Source organism: Nestor notabilis, unplaced genomic scaffold (assembly GCF_000696875.1).
Source record: "Nestor notabilis isolate BGI_N333 unplaced genomic scaffold, ASM69687v1 scaffold31758, whole genome shotgun sequence".
In the NCBI taxonomy this organism is placed as follows: domain Eukaryota; kingdom Metazoa; phylum Chordata; class Aves; order Psittaciformes; family Psittacidae; genus Nestor; species Nestor notabilis.
This window is the reverse complement of record NW_009941257.1, coordinates 3,418-18,378: the sequence shown is the minus strand read 5'-3', so window position 1 is coordinate 18,378 and position 14,961 is coordinate 3,418. Positions and strand designations below refer to the sequence as shown.

The 14,961-nt window shown below is 48.7% G+C and overlaps 1 protein-coding gene across 1 annotated transcript in view; it reads right to left on the bottom strand.

Moving 5' to 3' along the window:
* The window catches only part of DENND6B (DENN/MADD domain containing 6B), a 17,249-nt gene extending 2,792 nt beyond the window's left edge, over positions 1–14,457 (bottom strand). Inside the window, exons 1-17 of the mRNA XM_010020773.1 lie at positions 14,365–14,457; positions 12,501–12,539; positions 12,366–12,408; positions 11,022–11,134; positions 9,661–9,741; positions 8,520–8,625; positions 7,413–7,492; positions 7,094–7,156; positions 6,488–6,543; positions 5,768–5,890; positions 5,292–5,387; positions 5,100–5,194; positions 4,470–4,535; positions 3,394–3,458; positions 2,598–2,687; positions 1,676–1,729; positions 1,203–1,312 (exon numbers count right to left, since the gene is read on the bottom strand). Coding sequence (XP_010019075.1) covers positions 1,203–1,312; positions 1,676–1,729; positions 2,598–2,687; positions 3,394–3,458; positions 4,470–4,535; positions 5,100–5,194; positions 5,292–5,387; positions 5,768–5,890; positions 6,488–6,543; positions 7,094–7,156; positions 7,413–7,492; positions 8,520–8,625; positions 9,661–9,741; positions 11,022–11,134; positions 12,366–12,408; positions 12,501–12,539; positions 14,365–14,457 — 1,373 coding nt within the window. The remainder of the gene's footprint in view (positions 1–1,202; positions 1,313–1,675; positions 1,730–2,597; positions 2,688–3,393; positions 3,459–4,469; positions 4,536–5,099; positions 5,195–5,291; positions 5,388–5,767; positions 5,891–6,487; positions 6,544–7,093; positions 7,157–7,412; positions 7,493–8,519; positions 8,626–9,660; positions 9,742–11,021; positions 11,135–12,365; positions 12,409–12,500; positions 12,540–14,364) is intronic.
* Positions 14,458–14,961: the final 504 nt, after the last annotated feature.

Genomic DNA, 14,961 nt, shown 5'->3' with positions numbered 1-14,961 from the left:
TGGGAGCCACCTGCTCTGGTGGAAGGTGCCCCGGCCTGGGGCAAGGGTTGGAGCTGGAGGAGCCTTAAGGTCCCTTCAACCCAATCCAGGCTGGGGTTCTATGATTGTATGATTCCTGCTCATGCACCCCCAGGACAGTGAAGTCCAAGTTCTCAAGATGCTGCTGTGGTATAGACAGACATATCTTTGAATTAAGGGTTTGATTGGGAGCACAAGAAATAGTGTCTGTGCAAAACCTCTCACAGTTACAAGCTCTGGAATGTGTAAACTTCTGCGTGTGCATCACTTGCTGCAAACCTCAGAGGACTTATTGCAGCAGCTTGTGTGTTGCTACTTCCAAACTGTTAGACAACCACAATGAAATCTATCTACCACCCCATCAGGAGCAGAGCTGCTGGTTCACTGCTGAACACATTAAAGCATAAAATGGTGCAAACTTTATCACAACAACCAAACTAATCCAGGACTGTTTCCGTTCACTTGCTGGAAGTTTTTCCCTTCTCCATATTTAAAAAACCATAGAATGATTTGGGCAGGAAAGGACCTTAAAGCTCCTCCAGCTCCAACCCCTGCCCCGGGCAGGGACACCTTCCACTAGAGCAGGTTGCTCCAAGCCCTCGTGTCCAACCTGGCCTTGAACACTGCCAGGGATGGGGCAGCCACAGCTTCTCTGGGCACCCTGTGCCAGCGCCTCAGCACCCTCACAGGGAACAGCTTCTGCCCAAGAGCTCACCTCAATCTCCCCTCTGGCAGGTTCAAGCCATTCCCCTTGGCCTGTCCCTACATCCCTTGTCCAAAGCCCCTCTCCAGGTTTCCTGGAGCCCCTTTAGGCACTGGAGCTGCTCTAAGGTGTCCCCTTCAGGAGCCTTCTCTTCTCCAGCTGCCCCAGCCCAGCTCTCTCAGCCTGGCTCCAGAGCAGAGCTGCTCCAGCCCTCGCAGCAGCTCCGGGGCCTCCTCTGGCCTCACTCCAACAGCTCCATATCCTTCTTATGGAACCACATAAACCACAGGATTGATTCTGTCCCGTGTTTGTTTCTCCTGACATTATTAGTTAAGCAATTCTTCAGAGACACGAGCTTTTCAGGTGACCTGTCTCTGCCTTGAAGCTCCTTTTTTGCTCCTGTTCTAATTCAAGCTTTGATGTTCATTACAACTTGCACAGGCTGTTAAGGGGATAAGGCAGGGAATCACCAAAATCTTACCTGTAGAGGCCCAACCAGTCCCCCTTAAGCACACAGGTAAGTTGGGGCCCAGCGTGCTCAAGGGTCTTCATGAAATCTTCCTGACAGAAAGGACGAATCTGTGGAGGGTTCTGCACAACAGAAGGACCATTATTACACACACCAAAAGAGACTGGGGCAAGATGAGCTCTGTATTTACAGTGGAAGAGGCTGAACAAAGCAGACTTGGTAACTGTGAGAACAAAACACCCATGAACATCTTATCCAGCCTTGTAGTAAAATTCAAATGAGGTTCACAATAGCTGAGCTTGCTGCAAAACAGGAAGCATCTGCCCCAGTGTTTGTTTCAGCTTGTATTTAAAGCAGTAATAACCCTCTTCCTTCGATGAGGGAAGTTCACACAGCGTATCAAGAGTATGTGAGCAGCACATGGCAGAACTATTGCCCATCCCTGCAGGCAAGGGAAAGCAGAAGTGACTGAAAACTGAACATACCTTCCACGGAGTAATGGCCCTCTGCAGAGGCATCAGACTTGCGATGTAATGCTCCTAAGAAGAAATAAACCCCCAAACCATTAAATACTAATAATAAAATGCAAGTTGCAGCCATCGAGGAGCCTACTGCATGCTCATGGAGTTTGATGGTCTTCTCCAACGCATCCCAGACACAAACAACTACCTTGTACTCTCTGGTTTTCACTTCATAGTTTCTTGTGACATGAGCCCGAGTGTTCCAGCTCATTTCCCATCACGGCTGGGTCACACAGCCATGCTGCAGGAATCCCAAGCATGCCATGTGAGCAGAGGTCAGGTGGGAAGAAGTTGGCAGGAGGGAGTAAACCTGAGAAGATGCTCTGTCCTCCCATGTTCTGCCTCCCAAGATGATGTAGGAAAGGAAGTGGAGGAGCCAAACTTGGCCAACAGGGAAGGCCTTGAACAAAAGCATTCACTAAAACCTGCCCTGGGGTGGTGATCACCTCATGGAGCCTCCAAAGCTCTACAGCGAAGCTTCCACGCAAGAAGGGAACGTTGGCCATGGGTTTGATTCCAGCATTAGAGGAATGTTTTGGGCTCCTGTCCCTCCCCTATATATCTGCTTTGACTACCTGCTGAAGAGAGCAAGGAGTTGGCATCAGGATCAAACAACAGGGAACAGCTATTCCTACACTGCAAATGTTCTGCCTTCACACGCAGTGTGCTGCATGTCCAACCTGCAGATGTAATGCTGATTACTGAAATCAGGGAGGCATTTCAAGAGACATTTTGGTCTATTCCTTGGAGTAATGCACCTCTGGAGTGTCACATCTTGAACCTATTATAGATGCTCAGCAATGGGTGAATAATAGAGAGCAAGGGCAAACTTGTCACTCGAGCAGCTCCTGTTCACCCCCCAACATGTCTGCATTCAGCTCCTCACCAGGGGAATGATGAAACTCTGGGTGAGCTCCAGAAGGTGACGTCTCAAAAGGGCACTTTGGACTTCGGACGGGCGCTTCCGCTGGATCCCCTGCAAGCACAGAGCAAAGGTTCTCAAAGGTGCCATCCTCTGGTATGCAGAGAGATGCAGAACCTGTAAAGTGCAGCCAGAAGCAGCCAGTCCAGAGCAGACTGGAAAACTGCTGCCCAAAACACACCTTCCACCCCCCAGTTAAACACGTTACTCACATTTCACTGCCTACAATCTGTTTTTCAGTCTCTTTCTGATAACAGTTGTTCATAGAATCAGCCTGGTTTGAGTGGAAGGGACCTTAAAGCTCCTCCAGCTCCAGCCCCTGCCCTGGGCAGGGACACCTTCCACTAGAGCTGGTTGCTCCAAGCCCCTGTGTCCAACCTGGCCTTGAACACTGCCAGGGATGGGGCAGCCACAGCTTCTCTGGGCACCCTGTGCCAGCGCCTCAGCACCCTCACAGGGAAGAGCTTCTGCCCCCGAGCTCATCTCAGTCTCCCCTCTGGCAGGTTCAAGCCATTCCCCTTGGCCTGTCCCTTCATCCCTTGTCCAAAGCCCCTCTCCAGGTTTCTTGTAGGTCCCCCTTAATAATACCATGTAAAAATGTTAAAACTGGCATGATGAACATGTCCAAGTACACTTGACTAAGTCACTGCAGTCTAAAAGGTCTGTTCCTTTCGGAGAGCTCTGCCTATTTAAGTCAAGCTGTTAGCACAGGTTTTCCATAACAACATACAGGAGGTAGGACAGAGTGGCAAGCCCTTACCTTTAGTAATCTCTTGATCAGGGTTTTGTCTTTGTGCAGGAATGTTTTATAAGAAGTATAGATTCCTAGATTGGGAAAAAAACCCAAACCAGGAAAAAAGCAGATGTTAGAAACAAATCTTTGCCCACGTACCTAGAGGAGGCACTGCTATATAGCATAGGGATTACAGAACCCAAATTCCCTAACCCTGGCTGCTCTGTGTGTGTAATTACAGCAACGATTAAAAAGCTATTACAAGAATAGAGGAACTGCTCATGCAGCCAGTACCCACAGCAGGAGTAAAGGACACTGAACTATCTCAAGGGCCTTCTGATGCTAAGCTGATGGTGAGATAGCTTACTGGAGTCAGCTTATGGCTGGGTCTGAGAGGAACATTTAGTTAAGGGACAGCTGTATCTAGGCAAGCAAGTTCCTCTGACTTCCATCACATCTAAAAAGTGGGTATGATATACAAAATAACCCCATGAAAATTAGAAGCTGTTCTCCCAAGACTAAAATCACAGAATCCTAGATGGGTTTGGGTGGAAGGGACCTTAAAGCTCCTCCAGCTCCAACCCCTGCCCCGGGCAGGGACACCTTCCACAAGAGCACGTTGCTCCAAGCCCCTGTGTCCAACCTGGCCTTGAACACTGCCAGGGATGGGGCAGCCACAGCTTCTCTGGGCACCCTGTGCCAGCACCTCAGCACCCCCACAGGGAAGAGCTTCTGCCCAAGAGCTCATCTCAGTCTCCTCTGGCAGGTTCAAGCCATTGACCTTGACCTGTCCCTCCAGGCCCTTGTCTAAAGCCCCTCTACAAATGATTTTGTTGAGTCCCTCTCAACAAAATGATTTGTTCAATTAACTCATCTTGGGTTTTTCAACCTCAGAACAAATCTGTACAGTTTTATGTATTACACTGGGGATGACACTACTGTGTAGCGGATCAAATGTGAGAAGACGATAACATGTGAGAAGATGGTGACACCAAAGCATCCATTTGTTGAGATACAAAGAATAACACATGCAGTGTTCATGAGCTAAATCCCCCATGTAGAAGGGTAAACAGAACTGAGTCATGTCTGACAAAGGGACATACCTGGTTTTGTGTCTAAGGTTTTTAGTTTCGCCAGCTTCTTCACCTTCACTTGCTTGGGCAGGTCTCCTGTGGAACCACATCAAGTGACCAGTTCAGCTCTGAATCCATCCTCACATCCACAGCATCCACCACACATCCACTGTGCACTCGAGGACACCCAGTCCTACACTGGTACCTCTTCAGTGATTCCCTCCCTTAACTCCACCTTCACATGAGCCTTCTCACCTGCTAACTTACATACTGCAGTTTTGGGACAGGAAGGTGTTAAGGAGGCATTACACAAAACCCAGCTCCCCACTCTAGAGGTTTCCTTGGCTTTACAGATAATAATACCAGCCTATCTCTCCACCTCCCTCTCCTTCTCTATCCAGTTTTCTGTTTCCTGCCCAGGAAGGACTTCTCCTTTTCTTAATGCTTAATAAACTACAGCAAGTTATCCTCTCAATGATTTGTCCGTGCCATTGTGCTCATCCTGCACATCAACTGAGGCAGAGTCTGGACTTGCCTTTGGCTTCTCAGCTCTCACAGGAACGCAGATGAGTAAACCAACAGCTGGCACCACACGTGTGAGCTCACTGCTAGCCTCTCACAAGGTCTACCAGCACAACAGGACAGTAGTTCCAGCCTTACCTGACATTTTGAGCTCCCCAACCCGAAGAATGTGTGGCCAGTGCTGGAGAGTTTTGATAAAGAAAGGGTTCGTGACTCCCACAACAATGTTTGGCCTGGAAAGAGGGGAAACAAAGGCAGAACAATGTTAAGCTGAGGGTTTCCTCCACACAGCAGTGGCAAGGGGGAAGCAAGGGTCTAGTGGCTACTTACGGAGCTTGTGTCCTGGTGGTGTACTCTTTAAATTCGCTGTCATGGATGGTAAAGTAGGGGCGGTAGTCACAGCAGTACCTCAGAGGAGCCAGGCAGCTGTAAGAGCAGACATAAACCCTTCAGAGGAGGAATGTGTGCTGACATCAGGTCCATGTCCTAGAGCAGTGGTTTTGTCCTGCCAGAGGTAACACTTGAAGGAGTTCAAGGGTTTGGGGTTTCTTTTTGCTAAAGCAGAGTTCAAAGCTTGGGAGACAAAGTTCCTCAGGGCTATGACCCAGCAGGTCTCCCAACACAGGAAATTCATTTTTACTCCTCTTTACCATCAGGGAATGTGAGCAACACTCTCTTGCTATGCTATTTGTCTCCCATGCTTTCATGTGCAAGCTCAAGCTGACAACTGACTTGGTACCTGAAAGAGAAGAGCTGCCAGAATCCATTATTCCAGTTCCCTGTATCTCCAGATTTCATGGCATTACCTGGTAAGTGCCAGAACCATTTCTGAAGAAACTGTAGGGGATGGTGCCATGACAACAATTGGCTCTCCCAGTAACATCAGCTCCCACAACATCTGGATGTGAATTAGCACTGGCTGGAAACATCTGTTAGCAGAAGAATGACGAGCTGAGGTTAGAGATGCAGTTCAGACACAGACACAGTCAATGCGTATGCCCCTGCCCAGATGTGCTTCTATGTGGGAATCTGCAACCCAGGGTTGAGTTTTAGCATTCCCCACCAATGCCACATGTCTTCACACATGATGCTGCTCAACCATTTCACACATGTTCAAAGGAAATGCTTTAAGCAGTGTAAAGCAACCTGCTGAGCATGTTGCTCTCAGTGTGTCTTTTCATCTGAGCCAAGTAAAATGCGTGTGGATTACAGCAGATGTGCCTCTATTAAACTGCACTGATAATGCAGACAAGTTTGGTTCAGACTCTCAGTGTTGACAAGTCAGAGCTTGAGCTGATCACGAGGCAAGGTCAAGAGAAGAAACCTCCTCTACCTAGGACATGGGGTTGTGGTACGGGGAACACACACAGGTTTAAACACTGCACAAGCTCTGCAAGCCCAGTATTCTAAACGATGCTCTGCAAAGCAGTAACTTTTGGTTCTTCATTATCCCTAGGATTTACAGGATGCTCTGAGCAGAGAGAGGGGAGAGCAGAGGAGAGGGTTGCAGGGGTGGTGGCTCTCACCTGAAAAGATCCAGTTCATGAATAGTGGGGAGAACCAGTGGGGCTGGTAACAGATTCTAAATGAGGAAGAGAAAACACCAAACAAACCCAAAACTGTTAGTAAATGGAAGCCTCCTGGCTGAAATGCCACCTACACTGACCACATCTATCACAAAGTGATCTACAACAAGCACAAAAAGAAGAGAACAAGGTTAACACTTAGAGGAACGGATCTGGATTGAGCATTTAAGGTCTAAATGAACTTCCTTTCCTATAAGATCATCAAGAATCCCTTCTTTTCAAGATGTGAAAGACTTCCTGTGTCTGCTCCTTTATATTCTAGTTTCCTCTGGTGGAAGACACAGCTTAAGATGGAGATAATAAGTACCCATAGTACCACAGTGATATGGCTACCAGAAGCTGTGAAAGACGACAACATTATTCAAAGGAGAGGAAAAGGGAGAAGATGAAATGAACACGAATCAAAATGAAAGCTGAATCAAAGCAGTAAAGAGTGGTTTCAAACAGGATTAAGGCTGAAAGAGTTCCAGTTCTTCTCCACCCTCCTTGCTCAGCAGTCTAGTTTCTGATCATCACTGGCCTGTGTCACACCATGCTTTATCTCACCTCTTGGTTGAACTGCTTCACTGGGCTTGATCCTGGCTTATCCACCCTTGATGGGATTCTCACCTAGATTACAAATAAGAACTGAGAGATTACCCAGGGAGATGGAATCATCATGCACACACACTTTGCTTTCTTCCCTAAGAACCATCTGCATGAGACAGCTTCCTCAATTCCCAAGTCTAATTGTACAGAGGTTGGGACTAAACGGAAAGAATCTGGAGTAAACAGCAAACTGAACATCCAGAGGAAAATGAACAAACATCCCACCTCCCAGTTTGCCCCCGTCCACTGCTGAGCACAGACCATCATCAGCAAGTACCTGAATGACAACACCCATCACTGGGAGGTTCAGGGTCTGTCCTGGCACAGGAGGTGGCCACTGATCAATCTCATTGCACACTGTAGGGACACAGGGAAAGAAAAAAGCTGAATCTGAAGATCAGCACAGCTGATTCAGCTGGGCCTGTGCATTCTGCCCACTCAGGTATCACTCAGCCCTGGTGTGTGTATCCCCCTGGCTAGCTCCAAACAAACCCTCTAGCAAGTAATCATAGAATGGTTTGGGTTGGAAAGGACCTTAAGATCATCCAGCTCCAACCCCCTGCCATGGACAGGGACGCCTCACACTAGACCATGTCACCCAAGGCTCTGTCCAACCTGGCCTTGAACACTGCCAGGGATGGGGCAGCCACAGCTTCTCTGGGCACCCTGTGCCAGCGCCTCAGCACCCTCACAGGGAACAGTTTCTGCCTTATCTCCAACCTGAACTTCACCTGGTTCAGTCTGAACCCATCACCCCTTGTCCTGTGGCTCCAGTCCCTGATGAAGGTCCCTCCCCAGCATCCTTGTAGCCCCCTTCAGACACTGGAAGCTGCTCTGAGGTCTCCAGCAACTTCTCTTCTCCAGGCTCAACAGTCCCAATGTTCTCAGCCTGGCTCCGTATGGGAGCTGCTCCAGCTCCTGCTCATCCTCGTGGCCTCCTCTGGACTTGCTCCAGCAGCTCCATGTCCTTCTGATGCTGAGGACACCCGAACTGCACCCAGTCCCCATCTGACTTACACCTGCACCACCATTTCCAGTGCAGTCCCAACAGCACTACGCTGCTGATAAATCATGATTAAGTTGAATAGTGTGACAAAGACCTGTACAAAGATGTAGCATTAGCAGGTTTCCCTCTCTCTGGGAAGACATTGTATGCAAAACTGACAGCAGCATCTATGAGGGTTGTCAGGCACTTCCCATTGATGCTTCCTTTACAGCTGTTTATAATTTTGACATTCAACCACTTGAATGAAGGTTCTTCCCTGTTGGAATCTGTTCCAGAGTGAACTAATTTAGAACACTTCAACTGTCTTTCAGGAACCTCTTGATAAACCCCCTGAAAGACTCCAGTGTGCAAAGCCTCCCCCCAGATGTGAGGGCTCACCTGCCTCCAGGCATGGCTCCAGCTTGTCAAAGTACTCAGGAGCAATCAGCTGCAGCAGGGACTGGAACAAGTTCACGTATGGAAGGCGTGACACCAGCACCAGAGACTGAAAACAGGTACAGTACGGAGTCAGAGACCCCTGGACATGATCATTTCTAGCACTGGATATACTTACACTGCTTACTAGAGGGCTACACTTAAAATCCAACATCAAAAACAAGAAACTGCTCTAAAGCAGCATTTCTGCTGGTGGAGTTCTTGCTAGAATCATGGAATGGTTTGGGTTGAAGGGACCTTAAAGCTCCTCCAGCTCCAACCCCTGCCCCGGGCAGGGACACCTTCCACTAGAGCAGGTTGCTCCAAGCCCCTGTGTCCAACCTGGCCTTGAACACTGCTGCCCACTCCTTGGATCACCTTTGTGGCACTTCTCTGGCCCCTCACCAGCCTCAGACCCTCTCTCATTTGTCAGAGGATGGCATTTTATCTTTTGATGTGAAAAATCACTTCTGAAAGAGTAATTCCAGGGACCCATAGAGAAAAACAGATCTTAGACCAAAGGAAATTATTTCTCTCCCCTAGAAGCAGCCTGCAGTTCCACTCTCCCAGGCAGTGACCATAGCCACCTGGCTGAAGAATACAAAGCACTTTGTGTATTTATGCTGAAATAAACCTGCAGTTTATATAATTTTCCAGTGTCTGTGTCACAAGATTTATACTAAGAGACAGTGTTGGTGAGGTACCAGCAGTGCCACTGCTGCTGGGCAGAAGCAGAATCCCAGGAGGAAATCCATTCCCAGATGGCTACTAATGACAGTAGGGTTAAGGTATAACCAGCAACAACGAGCAGATCCTCTCACTGGCCATGACACCGAGTATGCACTGAAGCAAATGTTCAGGTGCTTGAGGATCTCATGATTCAGACAGCAGGTCACTGCCCATGTGCTGAACGCACCATGGCAACAGCATCAGCTTTGTTTGGAATGACACCTTCCACATATTCCTGTTCCCTGTGACCTTTGCTGTTTCCTGCAGAAGCACTGGGGGTGTCACGTAGGAAGTGGTGCTGGTTACAGCCAGGGATAGGTTCCTTCTTACAGCTACGTAGCAGCTGAGTAACGAGCTATCTGGTTGCAGCACTCACCTTCTGAAAATAGCCCCTCTTCATGGAGCTGTCCTTGACTTGCCTGAAGTACACATAACCAAAGTAATGAGCTGACTCCCTCTGCAAGAGACCAACAGTGCTGTTAGTGAGAAACCCATCCCTGCTGCCACCAAGCTGCCTCTGGCCACTGACCTAACAGCACACTGCACTCCTGTGATGATGCAATGACAGCATTCCCTCCTGTTTGCAGAGTTACCCATGCCAAGCTATCCAGGAGAGCTTCCAAATGGGAAAACAGAGGAGAGAAACATCTAAACTCTCCCAAATTACAGCCTCTGGGTAGCACCTTCTGCAGCATCTTCAGGGCCATTATCTAAAGGGTTAACTGAGGTTTCCACCAATAGGACCAGCTCAGCCAACCCACTGAGCTCACCCTGCTGCCACTGTTGTGCGCTGACTGTCTTTTCCTTGACAGCTAGAGGACAATGTATTGTTCAGGAAGGAATACCTCATCTTCTAAGAGGAGGAAATGTCCTCTCTGGTACACATTGCATTCCCCTTTATCAGGTATTAAAGGCAGAACCATCGAACTTATCTTTAACTTTATATTGTTTTTTGAAGCCCCACAGTTCACAGCACCTTTCTCTCCCAACATACTACTCTCCTGCTCCCTCTCAGACCAGCAATTGGTTTTTGGATTGCACATCCCAAAAAGATTGCAGAAGTGTTAAACAGGCACATGCACAGGAAGCACCATCTCAAAGGAGAAGGCAGAAGAGGACAAGCTGATCTGGTAGCCATCTGCTCAACGAGAAGCAGCAACAGTGCTCAGCACATCCCTTCTCTGTGTGAAACGGGTGGTTCACTGACGGAAACCCACAACTAATGGACCCTCCTGATCTTAGTGCTTGGGTATGGTTAGACCAGCCCATGCAGAGCAAGCCCAAGCATGGATTTGTGGCACGCCAATTATTTTGTCTGGGTTTATGTACACAGATCCTGCAACACAAGAAAAGAACCATCATCCCTCAACAAAAGAGGTAAACATGGGCAAGGATATTCTTGTCTTGCCTCATGGAACCACGCACAGGTAGCCGTGCACGCTGTTGGATGTCATCCGTGGGCCACCATTTACCTTTCTGCTGTAGCCAGCCATGACCCCTAAGCTGGGGTCTCCCGATTCAGTCCCACCTCTCAGAGTAGCTGAGGTTCTCAGCACACCCTCTGTGGGTATTAACGTGGAACTAAGACCCTGTGCTGAAACCTCTCCCCTTTTCTGACTGTTCCCACAGCCAGAGAACTTCATGCACAGAAAAGAAATCAAAAGCATGTCTGGTTTTTAACCCAAGAACACTACTGTTTGCTTAGCAGGTGTAAGCAGTGCACTGAACCCAACTGACCTGCAGGGTCAGGGGGGCCTCTCTATTGTACTCGCCATCATCCTCATAGTGAGTGGTCCTCTGCCCCCCCGACTGGCGCAGGCGGAAGCTGAACTGAGTGTCCCCCAGGCCACCTGAGACAGAGAGATCACAAACACTCACAGGGAAGTTTCAGTCACGAGAAAGCAGGGAACTGGTTACATCTGAAGTGCTGACATAGCCAGGGATGCTGATTCACAAGGAACTCCAAAACTGAAGATAAAGTGGAGAGTAACAGCATAAAAGGAACCTCCAAACCCCAGCGCAGGACACACAGCTGACCACAAGAACCAGAATCACTAAGCTAAACCTTGCTAGGCCATTGCTAGGAACCTTACAAGACGTCAGCCAGCATCATCAATCCTGAGTAGCTACCCCTTGTTATCCACCCTACTGAAAAACATACAAACAAGACCCCAAACCCACTGATTTTAAGGACAGTCCCTTGCACCACCACTCCAGCACCATGGCTGGGCACCCCCTGGGTCACATCGTGCTGCTCATCCCCCCCAAGCATACTTTGTCCAGCAGGAAAAAGAGAAGCATGAACTCCTCAGGAGTTTCACCAGTTGGTTAGGATAGGCAAAAGCAGCAGGGCAGAGTATGTGCAAGGCAGCTGTGAGGAAACACACCGAGCTCACTGAACAAAACACAAGGCTCAACAGCCTAAGCCACTCCAGCAGGATGAGAGGACATGCTCCCTTCCCACTGCCTGCAGATGTTGTGCTCTGAAGAAGAGTAATGACTGCTCTGTGTGTGTGTAATGAAGATATTACTATTAGGAAACAATTTACTTGGATAAAAGGGACACAGTGTGAGTGTTCACTAAGCTCTAGTGCAAGTACATCCTCAAAAACATTGCAAACTAAACTGGGCAGGAACTTGTTTTGCTACAGCTTAAAGAAACAGGTACTGGGATGAACTAACCTGCTTATTTCTTAGTGCCACCTTTCTGATTTATAAAGCCAGGCTTTGGGAATCCTTCTGCTGTGAAAGCATCCATCCTCTCCCCCTCTACTGCTCTTCGTGACAAATACAGAAGAGCTACAGTTGAGAGCTGCAAACTTCAGAGAACTTACCTTCTGTGGCTGGTTTCTATACCTCACTGACACGGGTGTGAGCTTAGCATGATACTGTCCCATCACCACTCGATCCCCGATTCTATATGCAGAGAGCAATCAAAATGCCAAGAAACCTTTTTGTTCAGACCTAAGGCAGGGGTGCTCCTCGATGGCACAGTGTTAGAGGTCTCTTTCCATCATGAACCCACCTCTTTCCCAAGGGCAATGACCCATCCCAGCAAGGCCAACACATGCTATTACCTACCTGAGTAGGAGTCTGGGAAGGATAAGTAGCAGATACTGGTTTTCTGTAACAGACAAGACCACACATTAGAAAACTTCCATGACCACTGCTCAGTATCCTTAAAAACAGAGGAAAACCATTAAAAATAGTTCTTACCTCTTTCTCTGTTAGCCTGAAGTCATAAGGATACACCAGCTGTAAAAGAGACAAGAGCCTCTGTCAATCCCTCTGTTCCCCCATGACTTTTACACCCATCTATAAATCCTGCTGCCACACAATAAGCACCTTATTTTTCCCAACGCAACACATCCTACAGGGGGGTGCATCCACCCATTCCGAATCTGCCTGTCAGGAGCCCACTGCACTGACCTGTCACAGAAGCTGGATTTATTCATTCGGGTGGATCTGGAGATTGACCAAATGGCTTCTTTTGCACCTAGGTTTGAACTTCAGAGTTGGTAGCTCGGTGAGCCAAGAGCCCCACCACCCCTCTGCTGGCTTCTCTGTACAGGTTCCTGACGTGCAAACATCTGGTTTCTCTAAAGCAGGCAGGAGAGGACTATTCCAGTGCTGCTGGAAGTGATGGTAATGCATGCTCACTCTCCAAGCCTGGAAAGCATTCCTATTCAATTTTGAATCTAAATATAAGTTTAATTGCCCCAAATAATGTCCTATAGAGGATGTTTTGGACTTCGTGTATTCCTAATTGTTGTTTGGAGGAGGTCACTTCTTGTTTTGAATTTTCAGATCTTGCTAAAAAGTCACTTACACTTCACCAAACCCACCAAATCCTCTGAAGGAGCGAGGAAGGCGGCAACATGAGCTGCTGAGAGGTAGAACAGATTTCACAGCAAGGAAATGAGAAGACACAGTAGGGACAGGCCAAGGGGAATGGCTTGAACCTGCCAGAGAGGAGATTGAGATGAGCTCTGAGGCAGAAGCTCTTCCCTGTGAGGGTGCTGAGGCGCTGGCACAGGGTGCCCAGAGAAGCTGTGGCTGCCCCATCCATGGCAGTGTTCAAGGCCAGGTTGGACACAGGGGCTTGGAGCAACCTGCTCTAGTGGAAGGTGTCCCTGCCCGGGGCAGGGGTTGGAGCTGGAGAAGCTTTAAGGTCCCATCAACCCAGACCACTCTGGGGTTCTGTGGCAGACTATGAGTGGCTTTAAAAATGAAGCAGTGCCACAGATGTGATGAGGTCTGGAAGGAAGAGCTGCTGGGGAATGGCACAGGGAGTGTTAACAGCCAGGGCTGGGAGACCACCTTTGCAGCAGCCAAGGGCAGGATTACGGTCCTCAAGGGCAGAGGAAAGGTGGCAGCAGTCATCAAGGGGGAGACAATCATAGTCCAGACCAAGGTTCTGACTGTATGAAGAGACTAGAAAGCAGCACATCCTGAGTACACTAACCAACACCGAGTCTGCAGTCAGACACAGCCTCGGAACACACCCCAGCCTCGGTGTGAAAACACTTATTTAAGAGTCCTGGGTGAGTGCTCAGCTAGAGATGCTGTTCCCTGTGACTAAAGAGCAGAAAATGGGCAGCAGAGAAGTCTGAGGGGATCCAGGGCTGTGTTTTAGCCTCCCTGATTTGAGATCTGTTGTTAGAAAGACAAGCCAACGCTTAGGTTGTACGGAAAGAGGTGGCTCTGGCACGGGCTAGAACATTCATGCTTTGTCAGCATACAGCTGAGTTGTGTTCCACCCAATTTACCAGCCAGCATTTCAGATAAGACAGACTGTCAAAGGCTCTACTTAGAGACTCCAGCCTTGCAGCTGAACCATGCAAATGCTGATAAAACTCTTTCTGCATTTACTGTAACTCGCTGGAAGAGAAGTCGATGCAAGACTTCTCAGGTCAGAGCTGAGGGCAAAAGCAAGGCCCACTGCAGAACCAGTCACACTGAGGAGTGAGAAACGACACAGCTATGGCACGAATGAGTTTCACATGTCCCCGGGCAAGGGACGGGAACCAGGGTCCTCACAGATCCGCAGCAGTTCTCTCCCCAGCCTCACAGCATGCACTGATGGGGACGTGCAGAGCTTGCAGGTGGCTTTAGGTAAGTGGATGAGGCAGAAATGAGCCCTGAATGACTTGGGAAATGGAGATGTGCTCATCAGGCTTCTGCAGTGACTCTGCTCCAGGTCAGTGTGCGAGTCATCTGGATCTCAAATCAGCTCAGCTCTTCTTACAGGGCTATAAATAGCAGGAGTGGCACCATGCCAGAGCGCTGGAAGTTCAGCGAGCTCGCTCTGCTCTGACAATTCCCCACTGATTCCTTGGCAAGGTCATCTCATCAGCTGCGGGGAGGGAGCCAAGTGAACAATTAAACATTCCCCTGATTAGCCTTCAGTTAAAGCTGCTCTGGAAGATGAAAGCTGCAAAAAAGCAGGAGGAAAATGAGCATGTGCAGCTGCAGCAGTGAAGGTACGACCAGAGGATGAACACCAGAGCATGAGGGATGCACCACAGGAGAAGACACGCTGCTCACTGGATTATTGCACTAGTGACTGAATAAGTCCTTGTGGTTAGGACTAATTTAATGCTCATACAACCCTTTATCTGGTTCATTCCCATGTAATAATGGATAGACCAGGAACGGGGACTGGGACATCTGGCGC